Source organism: Pseudorasbora parva, chromosome 20 (genome assembly GCF_024679245.1).
Source record: "Pseudorasbora parva isolate DD20220531a chromosome 20, ASM2467924v1, whole genome shotgun sequence".
In the NCBI taxonomy this organism is placed as follows: domain Eukaryota; kingdom Metazoa; phylum Chordata; class Actinopteri; order Cypriniformes; family Gobionidae; genus Pseudorasbora; species Pseudorasbora parva.
Window position 1 is genome coordinate 19,291,234 of NC_090191.1, and position 25,579 is coordinate 19,316,812.

General features: G+C 37.5%; 1 protein-coding gene across 3 annotated transcripts in view; it reads right to left on the reverse strand.

Moving 5' to 3' along the window:
- The window catches only part of tbc1d22a (TBC1 domain family, member 22a), a 226,246-nt gene that overhangs the window by 160,009 nt on the left and 40,658 nt on the right, over positions 1–25,579 (reverse strand). The window contains exons 6-9 of one of the 3 annotated variants that reach the window (XM_067428083.1): positions 12,387–12,515; positions 7,557–7,619; positions 7,158–7,223; positions 61–175 (exon numbers count right to left, since the gene is read on the reverse strand). In XM_067428083.1, coding sequence (XP_067284184.1) covers positions 61–175; positions 7,158–7,223; positions 7,557–7,619; positions 12,387–12,515 — 373 coding nt within the window. The remainder of the gene's footprint in view (positions 1–60; positions 176–7,157; positions 7,224–7,556; positions 7,620–12,386; positions 12,516–25,579) is intronic. The other 2 variants (XM_067428084.1, XM_067428085.1) reach the window with 2 other exon arrangements.

The window sequence follows — 25,579 nt, forward strand, 5'->3', positions numbered from 1 at the left end:
AGGACCCTATACATAACTATGTGACATATGTATCATACTGCAAAAGAGTTATTGACTTACCAATATATTCGAAAACATAAACAACAAAGAAGGGTGTGACAAGGTCGTTGATGCCCTGAACGTAACCACTTGCTGGATGACGTATCGCCCAGATGAACAGAATTCGCTCAAAGATCTAGAAAAAAAGCAGCAAAAAAAGAAGATATCAGAATATATGTTCAATATTTAAATGTAAGTAGCAGATACATTGATTCATGCAATACAACATGAAAACTGTTAGTAGCAGAATTTGAACGTACAAGGTCACTCAAACGGTTTTAATTAGAGACACAGTGGGATCAGCCACCCCCCAGCCAGCAATCAATTAAGAAAATCAATTAAGCCTTCTGAGCTTTTTAATCATTAACATCACAACATTCAATACCGCAGACAGCAAGGTGAGAAATTACAAGTAGCTGTGTGCATATGTATTATTAGATGGCGCTCTCTCTCTCTTTATATGAGGCCTAGGGATACACTTTAGACCAAATTATACTTCAGTTTTGATGCAAGCGCTACGTTAATGCTGTCTTTAAGTGGAAACAGAAACAAGGTATTTATGATTTCCACATTTGCAAATGGGGAAGCTAAATTCAAAATTATACCATTTTGTGACGTTAGAAAGGGGGTGTTGATTTGAAACAGGAAACAAGTAAAACAAAAGAAGCAAACAAAGTTTGTTGCGGATGACAATGGATTTTGAGGCTGGTGCTTTTTTCAAGTCTCTCATATCACACTAAAGAGGCACAATCTCTTAAGTTCTATTCAAACACAGCTGGTGCCATCTTGTGCCTGTTATTAACTGTATTTACTGAAACCAGAGGACCACAGTATTAATAGTAAGCGTACAATAATATTGTTGAAGTTAGTTTTGTTGGTATAGAACAATTGTTTTGTACACAGTAATGGACAAGATCATAAATGGGTAAAGGTATCAAATCAATATGTCAGGTGCTCATCATTATATTGTTGGGTGAAAAGTTCTGTAACAATTGATTTGACTATACATTGTCCTTGAAATGTACATCTTGTTTGGACTTGTTCGTTCATCTAGGCTCAAAGCTGCTTGCTATGGAACTGTTTGTGTTCACGGAAGCCTTTTTAATGAGCTAATAAAATATGTCAATATTATGTGCCTAATTGTTTACTTATGTGGCAAGTAGCTGTGTAATAAGTGGGATAATGTTCAGCTGGTTATAGCAATATAACTGATCACCCTGTCTGGGTTTATTTTTTGAGAGAACAACCAGCTGGATGTACAGTACCAGTCAAAGGTTTGGAAACATAACTCTTTTTAATGTTTGAAAATTTGAGGAAGTGTCTTTTGTTCATAAAGCCTGCATTTATTTGATCAAAACTACAGAAACACAGTAATATTGTGAAATATTATTACAATTTAAAATTGTACATATAGTTGTCTACTATAATATACTATACACTATAATTTATGTTTGTGATACAAAGCTGATTTTTATTTATTTGTTTGTTTGTTTGTTTGTTTGTTTGTTTGTTTGTTTGTTTGTTTGTTTATTTATTTATTTATTTATGTTTTATATCAGCTATTACCCCAGTCTTCAGAGTCACATGATGCTTCAGAAACCATTGTGTACCAACGATTTGATACCGTTTCCTGTTTTTTGTATACTTTTGTTTTAAACTTTTGACCAGTACTGTACATTATCCCTTACTTAAGTGTTCAATACTTAAAAACAGTTTTTAATTGCTGTTGTGAAATCCTGAACTACAGAAAAAAAATATATATAATGTACATTACTGTAATACAATATTCACCATACTCAAGTTTGTGTTTAGTGCTTAAAGAGTGCATTAAAACTTACAAAAAAACTAGCACATTCCTTCAAAACATTTTTGTTTTGTTTTTGTGTTATTTTTTGTTGTCATTTTTGTCAACAGTTTAAATTTAAGTTTAATATGTTTTATTATTATTATTATTATTATGATACACAAATCAGGCATAATATTACGACCACTGACAGGTGAAGTGAATAACACTGATTATCTCTTCATCACGGACCCTGTTAGTGAGTGGGCTATATTAGACAGAATGTGAACATTTTGTCCTCAAAGTTAATGTGTTCGAAGCAGAAAAAAATGGGCAAGCATAAGGTTTTGAGTGAGTTTGACAACGGCCAAATTGTGATAGCTAGACGACTGGGTCAGAGCATCTCCAAAACTGCAGCTCTTGTGGGGTGTTTTATTACAGTGGTCAGTATCTATCAAAAGTGCTCCAAGGAAGGAACAGTGGTAAACCGGCGACAGAGCCATGGGTGGCCAAGGCTCATTGATGCATGTGTGGTATAATCAAACAGAAAAGCTACTGTAGCTCAAATTGCTTAAGAAGTTAATGCTGGTTCTGATTCTCTTTCAGCAGGATAATGTGCCCTGCCGCAAAGCAAAACATCTTCAGGAATGGGTTGAAGAGCACAACAACGAGTCTGAGGTGTTGACTTGGTCTCCAAATTCCCCAAAACACAATCCAATTAAGAATCTGTGGGATGTGCTGAACAAACAAGTCCAATTCATGGAGGCCCAACCTCACAACTTACAGGACTTAAAGGATCTTGGTGCCAGATACCACAGCACACCTCCAAGGGTCTAGTGGAGTTCATCCCTCGACAGGTCAGGGCTGCTTTGGCAGCAAAAGGGGGACCGACACAATGTTAGGTCATAATGTTATGCCTGATCGGTGTGAATTGCACATTGTCATATCTGCAATTGTTTTGACAATAAAAAGTTATTTTTTTTATTAGTGATTTGAGTAAAAGATATGATTCAGGAACTTGTCCTACTTGGTAAAATCATGTTCATTCTTTAAATACATTTATGAATATACATGTAGTCTTGTCTGAGTTTTGAGTAACTTCAGTTCTTTAACTCCAGATGTTGTTTTTAAGTTGATCTTTTTGACAGTAAAAACCAAGAACTTTTGTGGGACGTTTGTGTTCCTTACTTTGGAGACACTACCTTAATTCAAAGTGATAGTGATGGGATTTTTTTATTTTATTTTTTTGTCTCACCTTGCTGTCAGCTCAATGGAAAGCAGCATGAAGTTTGACTTAAATCAAGAGGGAAAATGGAAGACTCTTTCTTTTCTCTTCTCTCTGACGCATACAACTGACATCTCCCGCGCTCCTTTCAGGGCGTAATGTATCTGTCATCCCCAAATAAACTCATCTCTCACATTGAGCCCTAAACAATAAATGTGTACAAGGCAGCTCGCGCTTGCTTTTTTTTTTTTTTTTCAGATTCTGTCGATCAAATGGTGTGGCTCTCTCATCTATGTTCTTTTCTATGATCAAAGCTCCATTTATCAAAGACTTAAGACTGATAATGCGAGTTTCTCCACATAGCTGACATCGTATGACTCTATTCTCTCCCGAACCTTCCCACCCCGTTTCTTCTCCTCATGGCAAAATCTCCTCCAGAAGCCCATTAAATAGTGGAAATTAGACACTAAACCGGGATACAGAAATCAATGGGCAGGCAGGAGTGTACTGAAGTGCCTGGAGCAAATATATTATCCATTTATTTGGTTAGGAGTCATCCACAGTGGAGGTCTCCACAATCCAAACGCTGCTTGTTTTGATACTCCTTTTTAATGCGAAATATTTTTTTTGAAAGGAAGTGAGGGGAAAGTAGAATGAATCTTGTTCAGGGCCATGATGTATCGACAGACCTGTGTTTGCGATGGAAATTCATGACTAGAAAGTTCATCGCACTAAATATGATATGTTAAATATGAAATTGCAAGGCCATGTTGGGTCTAGTTAAGTGCGATTCTGGTGGAAGGCCTACAAAAATGCTTAGCCAACAAACGCAAATATCTGCACATCACCAGAGCAGTGAATAAAACAAAGGTCACAACCTCAGCCAATCACAGGACATCCTATTCTGAGCTCTTGGACAACAGCTCCGACTTTTATTTATTTGTTTGTTTATTTGTGTTTATTTGTAAGTTTTTTTAAGTTTGATATACACCATCCACATGTCGGATTTGATATGTGTGCTAAAATGAAGGAAAAATTTGGTAAAAAATAAAATAAAATAATAATATTTTTAAAAAGACCCCCTTAAAATGTTCACTCTTTGTAATATTGCAGCCATTTGCTAAAGTAATTTAAGTTATTTTAGTATTATTGTTCTCATTAATGTGCACACAGGACCCCATATTGACAGTAAAACAGAAGTATTTTTCAAAACTGAAATATCACATGGTCCTAAGTATTCAGACCCTTTGCTCAGTATTAAGTAGAAGACCATTAGTCTTTTTGGGAAAGATGCAGCAAGTTTTTCACCTGATTTGGGGATTATCTGCCATTCCTCCTTACAGATCCTCAACAGTTCTGACAGGTTGGATGGTAAACGTCAGTGCAGAGCCATTTTCAGGTCTCTCCAGAGATGTTCAACTGGGTTTAAGTCAGGGCTCTGGCTGGGCCATTCAAGAACAGTCTCGGAGTTGTTGTGAAGCCACTTTGTTATTTTAGCTGTTTGCTTAGGGTCATTGTCTTGTTGGAAGGTGAACCTTTGGCCAAGCTGAGGTCTTAAGCCCTCTGGAGAAGGTTTCCATCCAAGATATCCCTGTACTTGGCGGCACTCATCTTTTCCTCGGTTGCAACCAGTGGTTGCAATCGAGGAAAAGATTAATGCGGCCCTACAGCTGAAAAACACCCCCACAGCATGATGCTGCCACCTACATGCTTTACTGTTGGGACTGTATTGGACAGATAAGCAGTTCCTGGTTTTCTCCACACATACCGCTTAGAATCAAGGCCAAAAAAGTTATATCTTGGTCTCATCAGACCAGAGAATCTTATTTCTCACCATCTCGGAGTCCTGCAGGTTTTTTTTTTTAGCAAACGTACATGTGTCTTGCACTAAGGAGAGGCTTCCATTGGGTCACTCTGCCATAAAGCCTTGACTGGTGGAGGGCTGCAGTGATGGTTGACTTTCTACAAACTTTCTCCCATCTCCCGATTGCATCTCTGGAGCTCAGCTACAGTGATATTTGGGGTCTTATTTTACATCTCTCGCTAAGGCTCTTCTCCCCCGATAGCTCAGTTTGGCCAGATGGCCAGCTCTATGAAGGGTTCTGGTCGTCCCAAACGTCTTCCGTTTAAGGATTATGGAGGCCACTGTGCTCTTAGGAACCTTAAGTTCAGCATATTTTTTGTAACCTTGGCCAGATCTGTGCCTTGCCACAATTCTGTCTCTGATCTCTTCAGGCAGTTCCTTTGACCTCATGATTCTCATTTGCTCTGACATGCACTGAGAGCTGTAAGGTCTTATTTAGACAGGTGTGTGGCTTTTCTAGTCAAGTCCATTTAGTATAATCAACGCAGCTGGACTCAAATGAAGGTCTAGAACCATCTCAAGGATGATCAGAAGAATTGGACAGCGCCTGAGTTAAAAATAGTAGTGTCACAGCAAATGATCTGAATACTTGGTGATATTTTAGTTTCTCTTTTTTTCTTTTTTTTCTGCAAAAATGTCAACAATTCTGTGTTTTTTCTGTCAATATGGGGTGCTATGTGTACATATAGCAAGCAAACTTTGTGCAGTTAATCATTTTTAATAACAATTCAGAGTCTCGCGCGAGAATTCCGATCTGACGCACGTCTGATCTTGCATTGTAACATCGCACGTGTAGTTGGGAAACGTGGTTTGCACACCTGTGAGAGAGAGTTGTGGGCGATTGTTTCCTCCTGTACAGTCATGCAGTGTGAAACCCTCTGTTGCTGATCCATTGTGCAGTGTGAACACAGCAGTGACTGAATGATACCCCAGATAGTCATGCAGTGTTAAAAGAACAGTGACCCGACGAGTTTGAAAACCGTGCAGTCTGAACTAGGCTTTACAGGAGCAGAGTTGCCCACACCAGGTTTAGATATAAGTGTCTGCTGAAGGCATAGATGTAAATATTAAGGTTCTTCTCAGTTAAAGCAAAGCAGCTCAGGGTTTGGAACAGAACATTGGTCCCATTGGAGATAGCTGTGTGTTTGAGGGTACAAAGAAAGTGTGTTCGCTAACAGTTTTTTTAAGTGCATGCATCATTGGCATACATACTTTTTTGCATGCTATCATGTGATACAAATACAGTGATAGCATTTCAAAGCCAACATGCAAGTTGACGCAACACGACCTGCAGCTCCTGCTCAATGTGATCGAAATTAGTGTAAAGGATTAGCTCTCAAATAAAAAAATGATTTGCTCATCTCATGTCATTCCAAACCTCTATAGCCTATATTCTCCCAAGGAATACAGAAGGAAATGTTTTAAAGAACTGTATTGGTCGCTCTCACTTAGAGAATTATAATGAATCAGGACTTAAGTTGTCAAAGCTTCAAAATGGATGCAAAAGCAATGATTTGAACAATGTATTCTGAAGCTGTACAATATATTGTATTACAAGGAACAACGTGGAAATTAATGTTTATTATGACTTTAGATATTATAATGGCAATTAAGTACTTTCCCCAAAAACATTTTTCTCAGTGATAAATCTCATTGTGTGTGAACTTTTGTTTTAATTAAACTCAGCATATCTATTATTAAAATCATTATTTGTTTGCAATTGTGTGGGAATTTGTACTCTATCTCACAAAAATGTATTTTTACTTTTTTATTTTATTTATATAAAATAATATTTGAGATTAAAATACTTTACAATTTAAATATTAAACTATTTTTCCCCAACTAGCAACCTTTTTTGCAACCTCACTACTAGATGCCACTAAAATAAACACACTGCACCTTTAAGACTACCAGTAAATACCAACTTTTAAATACCAAAGCTTTAGGTCTATTCTCCCACATACATCAATTATATGTATTATGACACTTCTATGACGCAGCTGCATTCTTTTAGAAACCTGAATGCTTTATTCCCCAATCATTCTAAATGTATGGTAAACACTGACCACCACATTCTTCAGATGTTTCATGGAATAAATAAAATCATATAGGTTTGAAATGAGATGAGGATGACCGAATGCTCATTCTGAGGTGAATTGTGTCCTTAAGATACTTTTGTGGCTGAGTGTGAGTTTGTGAGGATAAACGAGTCAAGCTGGGTAAAATGGGTGGTGCAAACATCTCACCTCTTGCACAGAAGCTTGTTGAAAGAGAGGTATAAGAGGATTAGTTCTCGGTATGTCAATGTGAATCTGCAGGGAAGAGACACAAAAAGAGGAGCACAAGCAGGTTAGGACAGAACGGACTAGCGAGGAAGCTCAGAGAGTAACGGGCCTGGCCGTTTGAAGCTGCACCTGAGAAGAAACTTAATGATTTCTACTCCCCGTGTTCTGCATTCTACTTCCTGCGTACCTTAACGTGAGATTTTTAACAACAAAAAAATTGAGATCGAGACTCAGCTGGCTGACCAGACAGACAATTTGACAGACAGACAGACGGACAGTGATGATTGAGTGACATGCTTTTGGGAGACTGGAGGACAGAAGCATGTGTCGTGACTCAGAGCGATCCATCAGTCCTCTTACCTCGGTCACCTTGGGCTGCAGAACTAAACTTTCCGGACTCATTCGGGGAATATCTATGTGAATCTGATGGTTCAGAAAACACACACACACACACATATACATGTCGATGTCAAGAACATACAGAGAGTTATGGTACTGAGAGGTGACAAATACACACAAACACATAAGAATGAACATCATGATGGTTGCATTAGGTGTGTTTTTTTTTTTGTTTTTTTTTGGCATTTTATATTTTCATAATAATTAGGCTCTTTGCAACCTAATTCTTCCCAGTTCTTTACCACACACATTTAAGACAGTGCAAATGCTAAATGATGCATTTAATATTATAATATTACAATATATATATATATATATATATATATATATATATATATATATATATATATATATATATATATATATATATATATATATATATATATATATATATATATAAGGACTGTCAAAATAAAGCGCGCATTTTCTGCTTGATCCGTGCTGTAGTTCATAGTTGGCAAAATTCAGATCAGCCATAGACGTAAAGGATGCAGGGAAAGAAAATGGTTAACATTAATATTCTAAACTAAAAGAGCAGTTAATGCCTATAAGCTACCATATTTTCTGTTTAACCATATTAGACACCAAGTCGAAAGGAAAGTCTGATTACATTGAGAACATTCCCTGCAGTCCGTGCGCAATGTGCAAATACACTGAAGCTCACTCTCGCTCATATATGAGGTAGATCACTGACACATCACCACTTACAGTACATGTGTTATTTTAAACTAAATACATTACAATCGTCTAAAATGAATGCAAAGGTTACTTTTCTGAACAAGAACGCTCCCGAGTCTGTGTTCTTCACACTGTTCACGTGAATCGCTGCACAATTTGGCGCGCACACGCAAAATACCGGCAAGGCAGTTCAATAGGGAAACACACCTCTCTTAAAGGGGCCACACTATATTCCGACTTGTGGAATATGGACCTCCTCCGGGTATGGTGTGGTCCTGGTGCGCTCTCAGGTCCGCATGACAGCTTTCACATGACCAATTTTTCATACGAACTGTGCCCTGTTCGGAACTAAACTGCCAGTAATACTACCTTCATTTATATTCTTAAAATGAGAGAAATGACAGCTTATTCTGAATTCCTTATGCTTAAGAGACATGAACAAGTTCTGTGATAAACATCTATGACCATTGATACATATCTAGTCTTCATGCTATATTACTGATGATTATCGAATAAGTAAGGTTTCACTAATAATAAACATATATTTGCATAAAATATGCATATTTGTCCATTTACCAAGTTGATTAGAGTATTAACAACTTAATTCAAACTTAATTTAGATGCATTTACAACATATAAAAATCTGTGATTAAATTGTGATTAATCGCAAGTTAACTCATGACAATCATGTGATTAATCGCCATTGAACATTTTAATCGTTTGACAGCCCTTTATATATATATAAAATTTTAAATAAAAAATATATCTGAAATTAACTAAAATATGTGATTAATATGTGATTCAAGTGATAGTTCACCGAAAAATGAAAATTATCCCATAATTTACTCACCCTCAAACCATTCGAGGTATATGACATTCTTCTAATATCTTTTTTTAGTTCTATTAAATGAGTTCTTCCCAGATTCATAATGGCAGTCCAATATTTGAAGACCAAAAAAAGTGTTTCCATCCATTATAAAAGTAATCCACACAGATCCGGAGGGATAATAAAGACCTTCTGGAGTGAAGTGATGGGTTTTTGTAAGAAAAATATCCATATTTAAAACTTATAAAGAAAATTATAATTATAAAGTAAAATATATAGCTTCCAGCAGATCACCTTCTAAATTACTGGATTACTTTTATAATGGATGTATACACTTTTCTGGGCTTTACATTTTGGGCTGCCATTATAAAGCTTGGATCAACCAGGACATTTTTTTATACAACTCAGATTGCAATTGTCTTAAATAAATATGTCACATACACCTAGAATAACTTGAGAGTGAGTAAATCATGGGGTATTTTTCATTTTTGGGTGAACTATAACTTTAACTGTCATGAAAAATGTCAATGCCAAAAAAAACACCTTACTGATCGTAAACATCAACTGATTATATCTTATTTCTTTTTTATCACTTTGGAGTGAAATACAAGAAATCTGTAAGAATCACCCAGATATAGCTTGCGAGAGGTGGAACAAATGTGTGAATCTCACATCGTCAGTGATCACTAGACGTCAGTCTTAAATCGGGTAGACATTTATCAGATCAGAGTGACAGCAACAGTTTGATCTTCACATCCTCCTGCCAACTCACTGGAGATTTAAACATTTCTTGTCATATTTTCCTCTTCTGCATCTAAATATCAAACAGAATCTGCTGGTGGCACTTCTAAACACTCTGAGCTTCTAACATAACAGTGTTTTGGCAAAGCTAACATACCGCTGCTGCCAAGACCTCAATCAGTAGGTAAAACACAACCAAAAACCCTGACTGTATTACATTAAACCCCTGGCACAGTTGAACTGCTGGCTTTGAATTTAAAAATTGTTATATTTATTGCAGAATTAGCACTGGCCATGCTGAGCTGTACAAGAAGTTAAAAGGAAATCACAGGATGTTCTGAATAATCTCCAGAGTCTTTGATTCAGCTAATTATTGCCATCATCCTGCATTAAGTTCAGTCAGCAGCATTATTTTGTACTGTAGGAGGTCTTTTCAACAAATAATGCACAAACATGCGAACATTGGGTCTCATTCACTAATAATTAACAGCGTGGATTATTTTGTGTTTGTAAGAAGAGACTCTAGGCAGCGAAATGTGGATTTGCTGTTATCATTTTGTGTCAAATATGCTGAATTTAGAGGTCAAATCATACCCTGTACATTGTATTGTTATATATTGTATTGAAAACATTTACCATCGTAAATTATGCATAATTGGATATTGTTTAAATAAACACTGAAAAAAATAAGAAAATAGTAGTTTTAGGGATGGATGATATGATGATATATAAAGAATATAACATTGATATAAGTGATCGTCACCCAGATTTAGACCTACCTATATTGTATTTATATTAAGCGTTCACAGGCAAATGTGGTTGATGTTGTTTTTTTGTTGTTGTTTTTTTCGGCATTGCAATAAAGCACATATAAAATGTCAGGAAACATGATTCCAAGCTGCTCGGATTACGGATCACTGGATCTTTGGTAAGTTGAAAGGAACACTATATCAAGTCCAACCTTTAACGTTTAAATGGATAATTTATATTGCATGTTTATTTTACTCGCATTTTCGTAGTCCGGTTGAGGGGGCGTGTTCCAGAGGGAAAGTGACATCATAAATGTAAATGTGCGTTATTAAAAGAAACCTCGCAGCTGAAGCAAGCTTTTCTTAAATGTCCACTGTATATGATAAAATATATTTAAGATACATTTTATATACAAATAATATAGTTAATTTTATAAACTTTTATAAATTTTATAATTTTTTTTTTTTTTTTGTAAATGTAGAATAGATTTTTTTCACAAAGGATTTTGGTGAATCATAATTTGTTTGTGAAAACGTTTGTATGGCGAGTCCATGCACAAATTTGGGCGTACGCATGCTTAGCAAATGAGACCCATTATTTAAAAAATATACACATTTAAAAATTGCTCCCTGAAAAAAACAAATATTATATCAGCATTATCATTTTATAAATAACAATTCCATAAATATACATTTTAGATTTCAATCATGTTACCAATACAGTTTCTATGGAAAAAAAACCCCAAAAAACATGGCTTAATTGCTGCTTTAAAAAAAAAAAATTGGAAATAATTGAATAGAAATTATATATTTGTCCATCCACCAAAGCAGGGATGCATGCAAATTGACACAGCTAAAAATTACACTTAAACATTGTTTAAACTTAAAATAAGTTAAATTAAAATATTACTTCAATTGAGAAACTATAAATACAATACTGCATGATTTTAATGGTAAGACACAATCAAGAAGGTCAAGAGTTTTGAGGTATGCTATTTCAATTGGGTGACACATTAACTGTGTTTAAAACTAATTAAGGTAATTTTATGCTCAAATTTTCAGTCCCAATTCATATTAGGTTTAACTATGTACTTACAGATGCTGACTGTCATTGACTTACATAGGCATCACTTCCATGAACCCATCAAAGAATTTTCGGCGATAGAATTTTCAAACTACCACGGATTTTTCAGTTAAGGGTCCGTGTTCATTTCACGGAATTCTGTGAGACCAGGTTGGATAATCGTACATGTCAATATAGCGATAAACCGGTATACCCTTGCAACCCTATGTACTTATAGTGTTAATATTGCATTGTAAAACACTTTTGCTGATATTGAGGTGGGATATGGGTAAAGTTAGGGACAGGTGTGATAGTATGGGTAAGGGTAGGGTTATTAGGTGTCAGGGAAGTGTCAACAGTGTAATTATATATATATATATATATATATATATATATATATATATATATATATATATATATATATATATATATATATATATATATATATATATATATATATATATATATATATATATATATATATATGAATTAATTACAGATGTCATTTCAAATGTAAGTACAATGTAAAAAACATGTATGTACACAAAAAGTGCACTGTATTAAATTATTAATTTAAATGTTATTATATAGTAGTTAAGGCCACCTAATATAAAGGGGTTCTGAATCTTCTAACATATCTAATAGTTCCAAAAATGTTGATTTGACTGCATATTTAAAAAAAAGTCACAGAACACCAATTTGTATCCAATCTAAAATTAAATATAGTCTGTTACCTGTCTGTATGTGTCCTGATGGTGTTCGTCATTGCGCGAGTCATAATACTGCTCAATAAAACCGAAGTATTCCTGCCGCTTCCTCTGCAACGTGCTTTCCCTCCGCTCTGCATTGGCAGGCAGGTACCCCTGTAAAGAGACGAGTAAATACAAAAGCTAATGTTTACAGTGGCCCAGACGAGATGCCTCTAAATCAATCTGATATAGATCTGCGTTCGCCTACAAAATGTGTGTTTGCCTCCACTACCACAATAGCTGTTTATTTAAAATCTGAGTACAGAAAAGTTAAGGTTTCCAAGAGTTTGGGGCGACTAAGTTGATATCAGTCACATTTAAAGTTACATTTCCTCTTATTACTGCCATAGCAAGAGAATGAGAACACAGCAGATGTTCAGGCCCAGAAAAGAAAGTCTCTTGATAAAGTAATTGATTGCACGAAAATCTACAAGCACAGAAATCCATTTATCACATAAGACGCTCCCCCATGTGGCTATTTTTTACTTCCACACTCAGACGAGTTCTGTGACAAGATGTATGTGTGCCAAGCAGCGCTCTTCCGTACGCTCCATTAACATATGTATATGTAATTAAGTCTAACAGACCTACACATTATAAATAATGTTCACATTATTACCAGAAAACCGTAGAGTTAAAAATGGCAGTTATTAAACTTGATGGGGTACATGGGAGTGTTTCTTCAACTTACAAGCATGTTTGACCCTATGGACTTTTAGAAAACGCTTTCCAGACTTGCTGGTTTCATTTTTTATATATATTAACACTATTCAACAGCGTGTATATGAATCACAGGACATAAGGAAAACTCTAATATTTTCCAAATTCTAAAGCAACAAAATGTTACTTCCACAAGTTCCAAAAATTCTAAATTACCTTTTAAAGAGTTTTGTCTTCCTAAATGTATAGCTTATATATTCTATATAAATACTATAAATAATATATGCTTTACTGTATACAAATATCTTACAAAATGTCTCATATTTAATGTCAGACAAAAGAGACATTTATCAGACACTGATTACTGGATAAGAACTTCATCATTACAAAGATATTAACAATTTCTAGGTTATAGGATATTTTAACTGAACTATTTTTAATTTAAAGTTATCACCCTTCTGTAAAATGCCCAACCTGTAAATTAAAAAATGCCCTACAGGTTTGTGATGTAACAGCAACCATGAAAGGTCACAATACACACACACACACACACACACACACACACACACACACACACACACACACACACACACACACACACATATTAATAAGTATTTGAACACCCTGCTATTTTGCAAGTTATCTCACTTAGAAATCATGGAGGGGTCTGAAATTGTAATTGTAGGTGCATGTCATCTGAGAAAGACAAACTAAAAAACAAAATCCAGAAATCACAATGTATGATTTTTTTTAACTATTTATTTGTATGATACAGCTGCAAATAAGTATTTGAACACCTGAGAATATCAATGTTAACATTTGGTACAGTAGCCTTTCTTTGCAATTACAGAGGTCAAACGTTTACTGTAGTTTTTCACCAGGTTTGCACACACTGCAGGAGGGATTTTGGCCCCCTCCTCTACACTGATCTACTCTAGATCAGTCAGGTTTCTGGCCTGTCACTGGACAGTTTAAACATGGAGTTTGAGATCCCTCCAAAGATTCTCTATTGGGTTTAGGTCTGGAGACTGGCTAGGCCACGTCAGAACCTTGATATGCTTCTTACAAAGCCACTCCTTGGTTATCCTGGCTGTGTGCTTTGGTCATTGTCATGTTGGAAGACCCAGCCTTGACCCATATTCAATGCTCTAACTGAGGAAAGGAGGTTGTTCCCCAAAATCTTGCAATACATGGCCACGGTCATCCTCTCCTTAATACAGTGCAGTTGCCCTGTCCCATGTGCAGAAAACCAAAACCAAAGCATGATGCTACCAAGCCCCATGCTTCACAGTAGGGATGGCGTTCTTGGGATGGTACTCATCATTCTTCTTCCTCCAAACATGTTTTGTTGAATTATGAAAAAAAAAAAAAAAAACAGTTATATTTTGGTCTCATCTGACCAAATGAATTTCTCCCATGACTCCTCCAGATCATCCAAATGGTCATTGGCAAACTTAAGAAGGGCCTGGACATGTGCTGGTTTAAGCAGGTGAACCTTCCATGCCAGGTATGATTCCAAACCATGACGTCTTAGTGTATTACTAACAGTAACCTTGGAAACAGTTGTCCAAGCTCTTTTCAGGTCATTGACCAGCTCCTCCCCTGTAGTTCTGGGCTGATTTTTCACCTTTCTTAGGATCATTGAGACCCCACGAGGTGAGATCTTGCATGGAGCCCCAGTCAGAGGGAGATTGACAGTCATGTTTAGCTTCTTCCATTTTCTAATGATTGCTCCAACAGTGGACCTTTTTTTCACCTAGCTGCTTGGCAATTTCCCCGTAGCCCTTTCCAGCCTTGTGGAGGGGTACAATTTTGTCTCTAGTGTCTTTGAACAGCTATTTGGTCTTGGCCATGTTAGTAGTTGGATTCTTACTGATTGTATGGGGTGGACAGGTGTCTTTATACAGCTAATAACCTCAAACAGGTGCATCTAATTTAGGATAATAAATGGAGTGGAGGTGGACATTTTAAAGGCAGACTAACAGGTATTTTAAGGTCAGAATTCTAGCTGATGGACAGCTGTTCAAATACTTATTTGCTGCTGTATCATACAAAAACAAATAGTTTTACACATTCTATAGAAGCAAGAGAGAATTATATTATTTTACTGAGAAAACATCACCTAAGGAAACACTGTTGTTATATAGAAAGTCTCCCTGTACATGCTTACAACACAAATGTAAATTGTTATAGGTTTAAAGTAGAGAATTTCCCCTGCATATTAAAAAGTTACATTCATATTCATCATAGTAGTGAACATCAGCTCGGCGGGCGGACAAGATACTTCAGCATGTGTATTACAAATGTCAAAGCGCACATTTTAAATTCTGAATAAATATGTATGCCTTGTAACCTGAAATCATCTTGTACTGTTGTGATTATGTAATTGTGTTGTAGCATTGTTTTTATTCATACAGTAGGTTAAGTGCATATGTTTTAACAATGATTTGGTTAACATTGTGCATTTTGAAGCAGTTTATTGCTTATTGCTTATTATAGCAGTGATTTAAACAATTATTAAATATATTTTTTGGAATACTTACACTTATATGGAAACTGTAAACGGATTACATTTGCACTGTCTTTAAGGGTCTGAAATAGATGTTTGCTCAATCAGGAAATTAAATACACACATCATAACATATTCAGGCAGATAACGCAGACTATAACGCAGTATAGAATGTGCGTTTTCAATTCAGTGTGTCTCCTTCACTTGTTCCGCCTCTTTGATGTAGCATACAGCTGTGTTGTGCATTTTAAACTGTTCATGGGAAAAGTATTATTTAAATGTATTCTTAAAATCTGAATAATTTGTGATAAATAATTATTCACTGTATTTTTAAGTGCCCATGATAACATGCATCGTAATTATTGTGATATATAGCATTACTGCGACATGTCTACCATATCAGAAAATCAGCCTGAATATCAGCCATATCATGTTTAATGATTTCAATATATTAGACATGCTTTTTGATTACTAAAAATGTAATTTAACCATTAAGTCACACACAAAAAACGTAACAGAAAAAAAATGATTTTTAGGAAACCATAAAACGGATTTCATAAGGCCCTAATTTATTGTATCCTTTGATCTTTAAAACTTGCAGACCTTTAATATTCATAAACAGCTATTTTACACATTGCATGAAAGGTCACAAAAAAAAAACCTTTTCAGCCTCACTTTAACAAAGATGTATTTCATCTACAAAAAGAGGAGTTATTAATAACATCCACAAAAGATGACAACACTGATCTAGCACTCGTGTATTAACACCGCATGAGGTGAAATAAACATGAAATGAAGCGGTTGTTCTCATTTTGTCGCCAGAGAAAGAGAAAGAGAGAACATGGCATTGTTCGCAGCAGGTGCAGAGGTCCAGGAACAACAGGCCGGTAATAAATGTTTCCCAGCAGCAGGGTTTGGATGAACACATGCGTAAGGTCTGTGTCCAGGCGCTGGCTCTGCATCAACCCACTCCCACCTGCTCACGACGGGACGCCATTACTCAAACACCTCGTATTAGTGCGACTGAAACCACCATTTAATCATCTGCACAGCTTTATCCTTTTATTTATTAAAGCCCACCGTGTGCTATTTCACTGAGTGTGGGTGGGTGAGAAAGAGATGGGTCTTTCTTCACCCCCCCCCCCCCCCCCCCCCCCCCAAAAAAAAGAAGTTACCACATAGCATATGAGACACTAAGGTAAGTATTTTTTTTTTTCTTTATCGCACACCTAAGAAATGTTTTTTTTGAACACTCATAACTGCACTTTTTAACTAGTACAAGCCATTTTTTTAGCATTTATTGTTGTCATGCACACAAATAAACAAGGCAGCAGGGGATTGTGGGTATAATTTCAACTCATCTTGGCTGTTGTGCAGAAACAGACGAGAAAACACTAGCTCTTGGCGACAGAGCCATTACCTCAAGTAATGAAACACTCTGTTACAACTACAAGCCAAACATTTTTATAGTGTTCGCATCAAGTCGAGGTCAGACAGATGTGACCGTAGACAAAAAAAAGAGAAAAGAAAAGATGGACAGTGCATCTTCACTTCCTTGCACAGCTCAAAAAAAGGAAGCAAAATATCTAAGTAACGGTCATTGCCGATTACATCGTTCAAAGCCCGAGTCTGCGCAGCCTCTGTATTCAAGAAGCTAAGAAGACTCCATCAAGCTGCCAAACATGACGTTACACCCTGCTTCTGTAGCATAATATAACTAACAAAAATGAAACAACAATAAACAAAAGTATCAGAAAAATGAATACTTGAACATCAAGTCTTTGTGAAAAGATGACAGAACCTAAACCTAAAATGAGAGAAACGATCTTTTGGAAAAAAAATAATAAAAATAAATGAAGCCTAAATGTTGAGTTTGGCTTGCGTTCCATTCGTTTATATTGAGAGGATGGGGTTTATGACCTATACTATCCAGCCTATACAGCCAGGCAAACCGCCGTAAAACATCAAAGAAGAAGAAATGCAGCCAGCCACCAGATGGCGATCTACATGCTTTAACTTCACTTTTCAGGACTTGGGCGGTGCCAAGTGGCAACCTCCCCCCGGTTCTCTTGAAGCCAATACAGAATGACTTGAACTGCAATTCATCGACTGCCTGCTAGAGACAGGTCAATACATCCATATTTTTTTTTGTGTTGTGTTGTGCACTTGGATGTGACATTCTCTTTAACAGGTTTTATTATTATGATTATTTATTTTATCTATTTTTTACCATTCACTGCATTCTATGTTTTAAAATGCTAAAAATTACTCTGTATGACCGGTGCTTTGGCTCATTACATTAAACTAAGCTGTTTTGTCCATAATTGTTTATGCAATTTACAGAATTATATTTGATTTATAAACGTTTAAAACCTTATGCATTTTTTGTAACAACAGTCATGTTATTATGATTGCTTTGAATAAGCAAGTTAATGTGGAGCATTAATAGTTTCACTAACTGAAATTATGTTTTTTTTTAAATTTGAATAAAATTTGAATATTAGTAATATTCAAGTTATTCAGTTGCGAGTTTTTCAGCCATTTTGACAGCCCTATTTCCAGCTGTGGATGAAGGAGTGGATGGACGCAATATGAAGTATGAAATTTGAAAATATAAATGGCACTTATAGATGAACATTAGGCTTTTCAGGTAGTTGATAAGCACTTGCTAGGTGATGGATAGTGTGTTCTAGGTCGCAAGTGTGTTGGTGGTGGTTAATAGCCAAACGCTGGGTGATTACTAGTGTGCCCTTGGCTACAACAGTTGTTAAAGTTGTTTTGTAGGTTGTTGGATGGTTACTAGGTGTTTGATAGGCAATCGCTAAGGTGTACTGTGACTTCTAAATGGTTGCTATGGTGTTCCGTGTGGCTCCATGGCTGGGAGGCAATTGCTAAGTCATTTCATCGTAATGACGGCGTAACCTACGCTCACTCTGGCGTAATCTACGCTCACTCTCTCCCTCTCGCCTATCCACTATGGTTTCCTCTTCACTCCCTCCACCTGCTCAGTTCTCAGCATTGGACACTAACAGTGCTACTGACAATCTTTGCTCCACTCTAACATCCTCCTTAGACAGTTTTTGCCCCCTTTTTATCCAGACCAGCCCGCCCCACCCCTTTTGGCCCCTGGCTGTCTGATGTTCTCCGTGAACATCGCTCTGGACTCAGGGCGGCAGAGAGGAAATGGCGGAAATCTAAAAACTATACTGACCTTACCTTGTATCAGTCTCTTCTCTCTTCTTTCTCTACAAATGTCACCACTGCTAAAACAACATAATACCACAACAAAATCAACAATTGCTCTGATTCTTGCACACTCTTTAAAACATTCTCCTCTCTCCTTTGTCCTCCTCCTCCCCATCCTTCATCAACTCTTACAGCTGATGACTTTGCATCATTTTTCACAAACAAAACATCTCTCATCAGCAACCAGTTCTCCTCACCACAAACTGACACGCACATCTCAACAACTAACACGAACACTTCCATCTTTCTCTCCGCTCTCCGAGGCAGATATTTCTAAACTCATCCTTTCCAATCACCCTACTACCTGTCCACTTGATCCTATACCCACTCACCTCCTTCAGGCCATTTCTTCTTCAATCCCTCCTGCACTCACTCACATTGTCAACACTTACCTTCACACGGGAACCTTTCCCACAACATTTAAGCAGGCTCGGATAACCCCACTGCTTAAGAAACCCTCTCTGAATCCAGCACTTTTAGAAAACTACCGACCGGTATCCCTTCTGCCTTTCATTGCAAAGACACTTGAGCGAGTTGTGTTCAATCAACTCTCTGTGTTTCTTGAACAGAACAACCTCCTGGACAACAACCAATCCGGCTTCAAAAGTGGCCTTTTCGACTGAGACTGCCTTGCTCTCGGTAACTGAGGCACTGAGACTGGCAAAAGCAGCTTCCAAATCCTCAGTGCTCATCCTGCTGGATCTGTCTGCTGCTTTTGACACAGTTAACCACCAGATCCCCCTGTCAACACTTAAGAGGACGGGGATCTCAGGATCTCCTCTCCAGTGGTTCAGGTCTTACCTCTCTGGTAGGTTCTACAGGGTGTCATGGTGAGGTGCAGTGTCTAAGTCACATCATCTAGCTACTGGGGTTCCCCAGGGCTCAGTCCTTGGACCACTTCTCTTCTCCATCTACATGTCATCATTAGGTTCTGTCATTCAGAAACACGGCTTCTCCTATCACTGCTATGCTGATGACACTCAACTCTACTTCTCATTTCAACCAGATGATCCTACAGTCAGTGTTCGTATCGCTGCCTGTCTGACAGACATTTCTGACAGGATGAAGGAGCATCACCTTAAACTCAATCTTGCAAAGACAGAATTACTTGTTTTCTCAACCAACCCAGCACTTCACCAAAATTTCTCCATTCAGCTTGGTTCATCAACCATAACTCCATCCAGGACAGCCAGAAACCTTGGAGTTGTGATTGATGAACAGTTAAACTTCACTGACCACATTACTGCAACAGCCCGGTCCTGCAGATTTGCTTTATACAACAATAGAAAGATTAGACCCTTCCTATCAGAACAGGCTCCACAACTCCTGGTTCAAGCTCTTGTTCTCTCCAGACTGGACTATTGTAATGCTCTTCTGGCTGGGCTTCCAGCATGCACTATCAAACCCTTGCAGCTGATCCAGAATGCAGTGGCGAGAGTGGTTTTTAATGAGCCGAAGAGAGCGCATGTTACGCCTCTCTTCATCAGACTGCACTGGTTGCCAATGGCTGCTCGCATCAAATTCAAGGCACTAGTTCTTGCCTACAAAACAACCACTGGCTCTGCACCAATATACCTAAACTCACTTGTTCAGACTTACATACCCTCCAGAAGCTTGCGTTCTGCGAGTGAGCGGCACCTTGTGGTTCCCAAAGAGGCATGAAATCACTCTCATGGACATTTTCCTGGACCGTTCCCACCTGGTGGAATGGCCTGCCGATCTTAATTTGTGCTGCCGAGTCTGTAGCCATTTTTAAAAAACATATTAAGACACATCTCTTCCAATTGCACCTGACCAATAAAGAATAGCACTTAACTATCCATTCATTTTTGTTTGTTTGTCCCCAAAAAAAAAAAAAAAAATTGTGTATTGTGCTAATTAACTGAGACTTCTTACAGCTCTTACAGGTTGTTGGCCTTGTTTGTTTCGTTGCTTCTATAAAAGCGTCTGCTAAATGATTGAATGTAAATGTAAGTCATTTCTTAGTGGTTGCTATGTGATCGCTAGGGTGTTCTGAGTGGTTGCTAGTTGTTTCCTAGGTGACCGCTAATGTGTTTCTAGGGTATTGTTAGTTGGACAAGAGGTGATTTGATGATAGGTAAGGTGTTTAGGTGGTTTCTAGAGCATTATTTGTGGTTGCCAGGCAATTGCTATGGTGGTCTGGAGGGTTTCTAGAGTATTATATGTGGTTGTGAGGGTGGGTTTAAGTGGTTGCTGGGCAATTGCTAGAATCTTCTAGGTCATTGCTAGTGTGATGTAAGGTTGCTAAGTTATTGCTATGGTGTTGCTTGATGTAGTTGCCAAGTGACTGTTGAGGTATTCCAGGTGGTTGCTAGAGAGATGTTAAGTGGTTGTTAGGCAGCTGTTAGGTGATTCCTAGGTTTCTAGGTTTCTAGGCAGTTGCAAGGTTGTTGCTTACTGACCAAAGACAAAACAGCTAAACTTAAGTCTTGTCATTAAGTCTCTCATATTGCTTGGGTCTCTCCTTTAATGTAAAAGTTTAGCCTATTTAAATGTCAGGTGACAAACAAAAATGGATGTGTTATTGTGCAAAATGTAATACTTGTACAAAATTTAATCCTGTGTACAAGCAATAATGATTCTTGCCTTAGCAAATACCACTAATGAAATCTTTATTGTCTAGGGGCTACCTGACAAAAGAGGAATGATTTCTTCTTAGGAAAGCGTTGAGCGGAGTTCGGTGGCAGTTTGTGAAACGTCAGCAGGATGCACAGAATTGATCACGCGTTAAAGCGCCCATTCAAACAGTGATGCCGCCCTCCGCCGGTCATTACTCTTGTTAAAGGATGCTTTCCAGCTGTTCGGGCTCGCTCTCCACTCACTCAAACACAAACACACACACACACACAGCGATGAACTCACAATGTGCACACCTGTGCAGGAGTTCAATAGCGTGGATCGATGAGGTTTGATTGAGTGGGGCTGCAGTCCAGGGTTCGAGTCAAGATGACAGATGAGGCAGCCGTAGGCAAATGAAGGTCACACGGGTGAATTGGATGTTTCTTTGTGTGTGTGTGTGACCACACACTAGCCTAGAAGGGGGTCAGAATACCAAATATCCCCCTCCACTCCATCCTGTTTCAGACTGGCACATCATATATCAGTGTGGCAGGAGGGCACATTGCCGCCCGTCTGTGTGTCAAAGGATACGACCACATATAACCCCCTCATCACACCAGTCCTGTCCTGGGGGAAACTTTACACCAGTTATGTATTTGATATCTTCTATTATAAAAAGTGAAATGTTTTAGTTTTGTGGGGGGGTTTTTTGTTGTTGTTGTTGTTTTTGTTTTTTTAAATCTTAAAAGGTTTTCCCCTTTCTTAAAAAGCATGGATCCTATTCAGACTGAGATTCAAACCAATGTTGAGGTGGGAGGTGGGCATACTATCAAGTGAGCCTATCTTCCGTGCTGGCTGACACTGGTTGGGCCAGGCCAGAGGTTTACCTGCACAGTTCTTACAAGCTGACCTTTAGAGGGGTGGTAACGGGCACCCCCTTAAAGGGTTAGTTCACCCAAAAATGAAATTTATGTCATTAATGACTCACCCTAATGTCATTCCACACCTGTAAGACCTCTGTTCATCTTCGGAACACAGTTTAAGATATTTTAGATTTAGTCCAAGAGCTTTTCTGTTCCTTCATGAAAGTGTATGCACACTTTACTGTCCATGTCCAGAAAGGTAATAAAAACATAATCAAAGTAGTCCATATGTGAAATCAGTTAGTTAATTAGAATCTCTTGAAGCATCGAAAATACATTTTGGACAAAAATCACAAAAAACTATGACTTTGAAAAGACAGCATTGTCTTCTCTTCCTGGTTTGTTTTTCAATCTTCAAATAAAGATTCTAAAGGTTATGAATCAGCATAGTTTTTGTTATTTTTGGAATGCAATTGCTCTTATGTTTTGCCTAACAATTGTGAATACATTCATGCAATTGTGAATCATCTATGCACTGTCATCTATGCAGGACTACAATAAGAAAGAGTGTACAAAGTGAAGTCCAAACGAAATAGACGATTTTCAAATAAAAACGGACGAGGCAGAGTAAATATCTGTTTAAATTGTAAGGCCGCCCAAATCGTCCCAATGGAGGCTAATGATTGATGGGTAAAGGTCGCTGTGCGTTCTGTCTTTTAAGCTGGGAAAAGGGATTTTATTCCAATTCCTCATTATCTGACTCCATTTAATCATAATTTAGAATTTAGGTTAGAATGCCAATTGGTTATTTGGTCATTTATATTTAATAGTTTAACTACACATTTAATTATTCCGTTTAACCCTTTGTTGAAATTATGCCCGTTCGTAACCTGAATAATTCCAGAGCAAGTCAGAATCAATCAAAGTGTAAAAATTTATTAACAGTCAGGTAAATGTATAATGCCAATTACATAATCACTTCAAACGTAGCCTAATCCATATAACATCAAATACTCTGAAGTAAAGAATGAAATATACACCTGACTTCTGAAAATTACATAATGCTGGCTATCTTGAAACGTCCAGCATTACGGGCTGACCTGACTACAGAATCGAGCCGTGAGCTCTTTGCAACACTTCCTTAAATACCCAGAACCAGATGCATACCCAGAACCATTTGAAGCTCTTTCGAATGTAAACACGAGTTCACAATAGGAATTTGCATGAATTAAAGCTACACTGTGTAACTTTTTTAGTTTATTCCTAGCTAAAAACACTTAGTTCTTTCAAAAATATATGTGCTCATTAATGAATATTAACTTAATATGCCATTGAAAATGAATACGGGTGAGGGGTTTGAATGGTGGTCGCCATGTTGCCCCTCCATCTTGAAAGTACAGTAGCCAAAGAGGGACATACCCATAAATTCAAGCTTCGCCTTTCGCATTTTAACACTCGATGACACCGTGTCTAATGTGAAGAGAGGGATTGCCTTTTTATCTTGGACTAAACTGGCCACCGTAGGAGTTAAAACGAAATCCCAATTGAGAGGAACAGAAACTAATATTCATTGGATGGTCATATACCTTTTCACCGCTAGATGGGGGGAAATATCACACAGTGTAGCTTTAAGTCCTATAGACTAGTATGGAATAGAGGCCAAATGGCTGAAATCCACACCCACCATACACCAAGGCAAGATATCTTTAAAATGATATTAAACACATATAATACTGTATCGTGAGGATTGACGTTGTAATGAAGAGATTTCTGGTGCATTTCAGGTGATCTCAATATGAGGGGGAGCAGGAGTTGGTGGAAGTTTCATGTGAAAGGAAAGGCATGTAAATTAGTGTCATTCATAGAAGATTCACTCAGTGTGATGTCGTCTTGGACAGAGATGCTAACTGTATGAATGAGTTCAGATGCAAATTTCCTGTTTTCTCAGAGCGATGAGACATTTCGGCATCAGCTAGTTTTTTCCAGCCTTACAATATCAAGCAGCAACCCCCCCCAGTTTCTGTTGAAGCCAATACAGAAGTGACTTAAACTGCAATTCCTCGACTGACCACTAGGGCTCCAGAAGGGAGCAGAACCACATTGAGCTCCATGTTAAAATGCCCAACTTTACAGCAGGAAAAAAAAACATGTTTACAGCCTGGTACAAATTACGGCTAATTTTGCCCTTCGTGACATCTGTGAGGGGGATTCTTTTTTTTTAATTTTTTTATAACTCATTTGTTTAGATTATATAAATTCTTAAAGTTATGCATAATTAAGGGAGTGGCCACTTTGGGGGACAGGTGGACAGCCATCTATCTGCTGTCTGTTAGTCATCACGTCACCTCAGCTCCGCCCATGTCTCGCCTCTTTGCCCATTTTCTGTTATCCGTGCGTGACGCGTGATGACACGCTGCCAAGATGGCAATGGCCAGCTTGTCTCTAATTTACACTTCAGAATGGCTCTTTAGAATCCTAAGGGTAGTGTCACGGACACTACGTCTATATATATATTTGTTTTTACAGTCTATGGTTATATTAGCAGGTATCAATAGTCTATTTTCATCATTCAAAAAGGGAAACCGATACTAGCACTGCAGATATAAAAACCATAAACAAGCAGTGCTTGCTTATTTTAAATCAATCATGCTAATCATTTTCATTCAATTCGGCTCAGGTTATTATGAAAAGATATGTGCATTCAAATGCTCAGGTAAGATGGCATAAAATGATGACAGGCTTCTATCTGTGCCGCCTTACTGTGCAGTCGGAGGGCATTTACTTTCGGTTTAGAATTGGCGATTTAAAAAACCCTGCTGGTGATACCGGTATTACCCGTGTTGTCACACGTCGATTAACCGGTGGGAATGTTCCCTCACTATCAAATCCCAAATTTGAACCACTTTATCACCACCTTGAGTGTGGTTTTCTCTCACCACTGTTATGAAAGAATGCATGTTAAGGAAGTGCATTGGTCAAGAATCTTCATTTGCATACTTGCATTAAGAATGTTTCTAGCTGTACAAACCAAATCCCTGTAAAAGGAAACCAAACTAAAACACAATACTTACATATTTCATTATTATTATTATTATTTGTTTGTTTTTCCTGTGGTGTTATCATTAAATTTCCCATTAAGTACATCATTAGCAGGGACATTTTCAGTAACCAAGACAATATCATGGGAACATCTGCCATGGGCAATCGAGGTTAGGTTTTTAAATTACATTTACAGTTTAATTTACCATATTATTTTTTTTTTCTTATCCAAAACTCTTTTTTTTTAGGGTGAGCAAGGTTATTAAAGTTAGGAAAGAAGG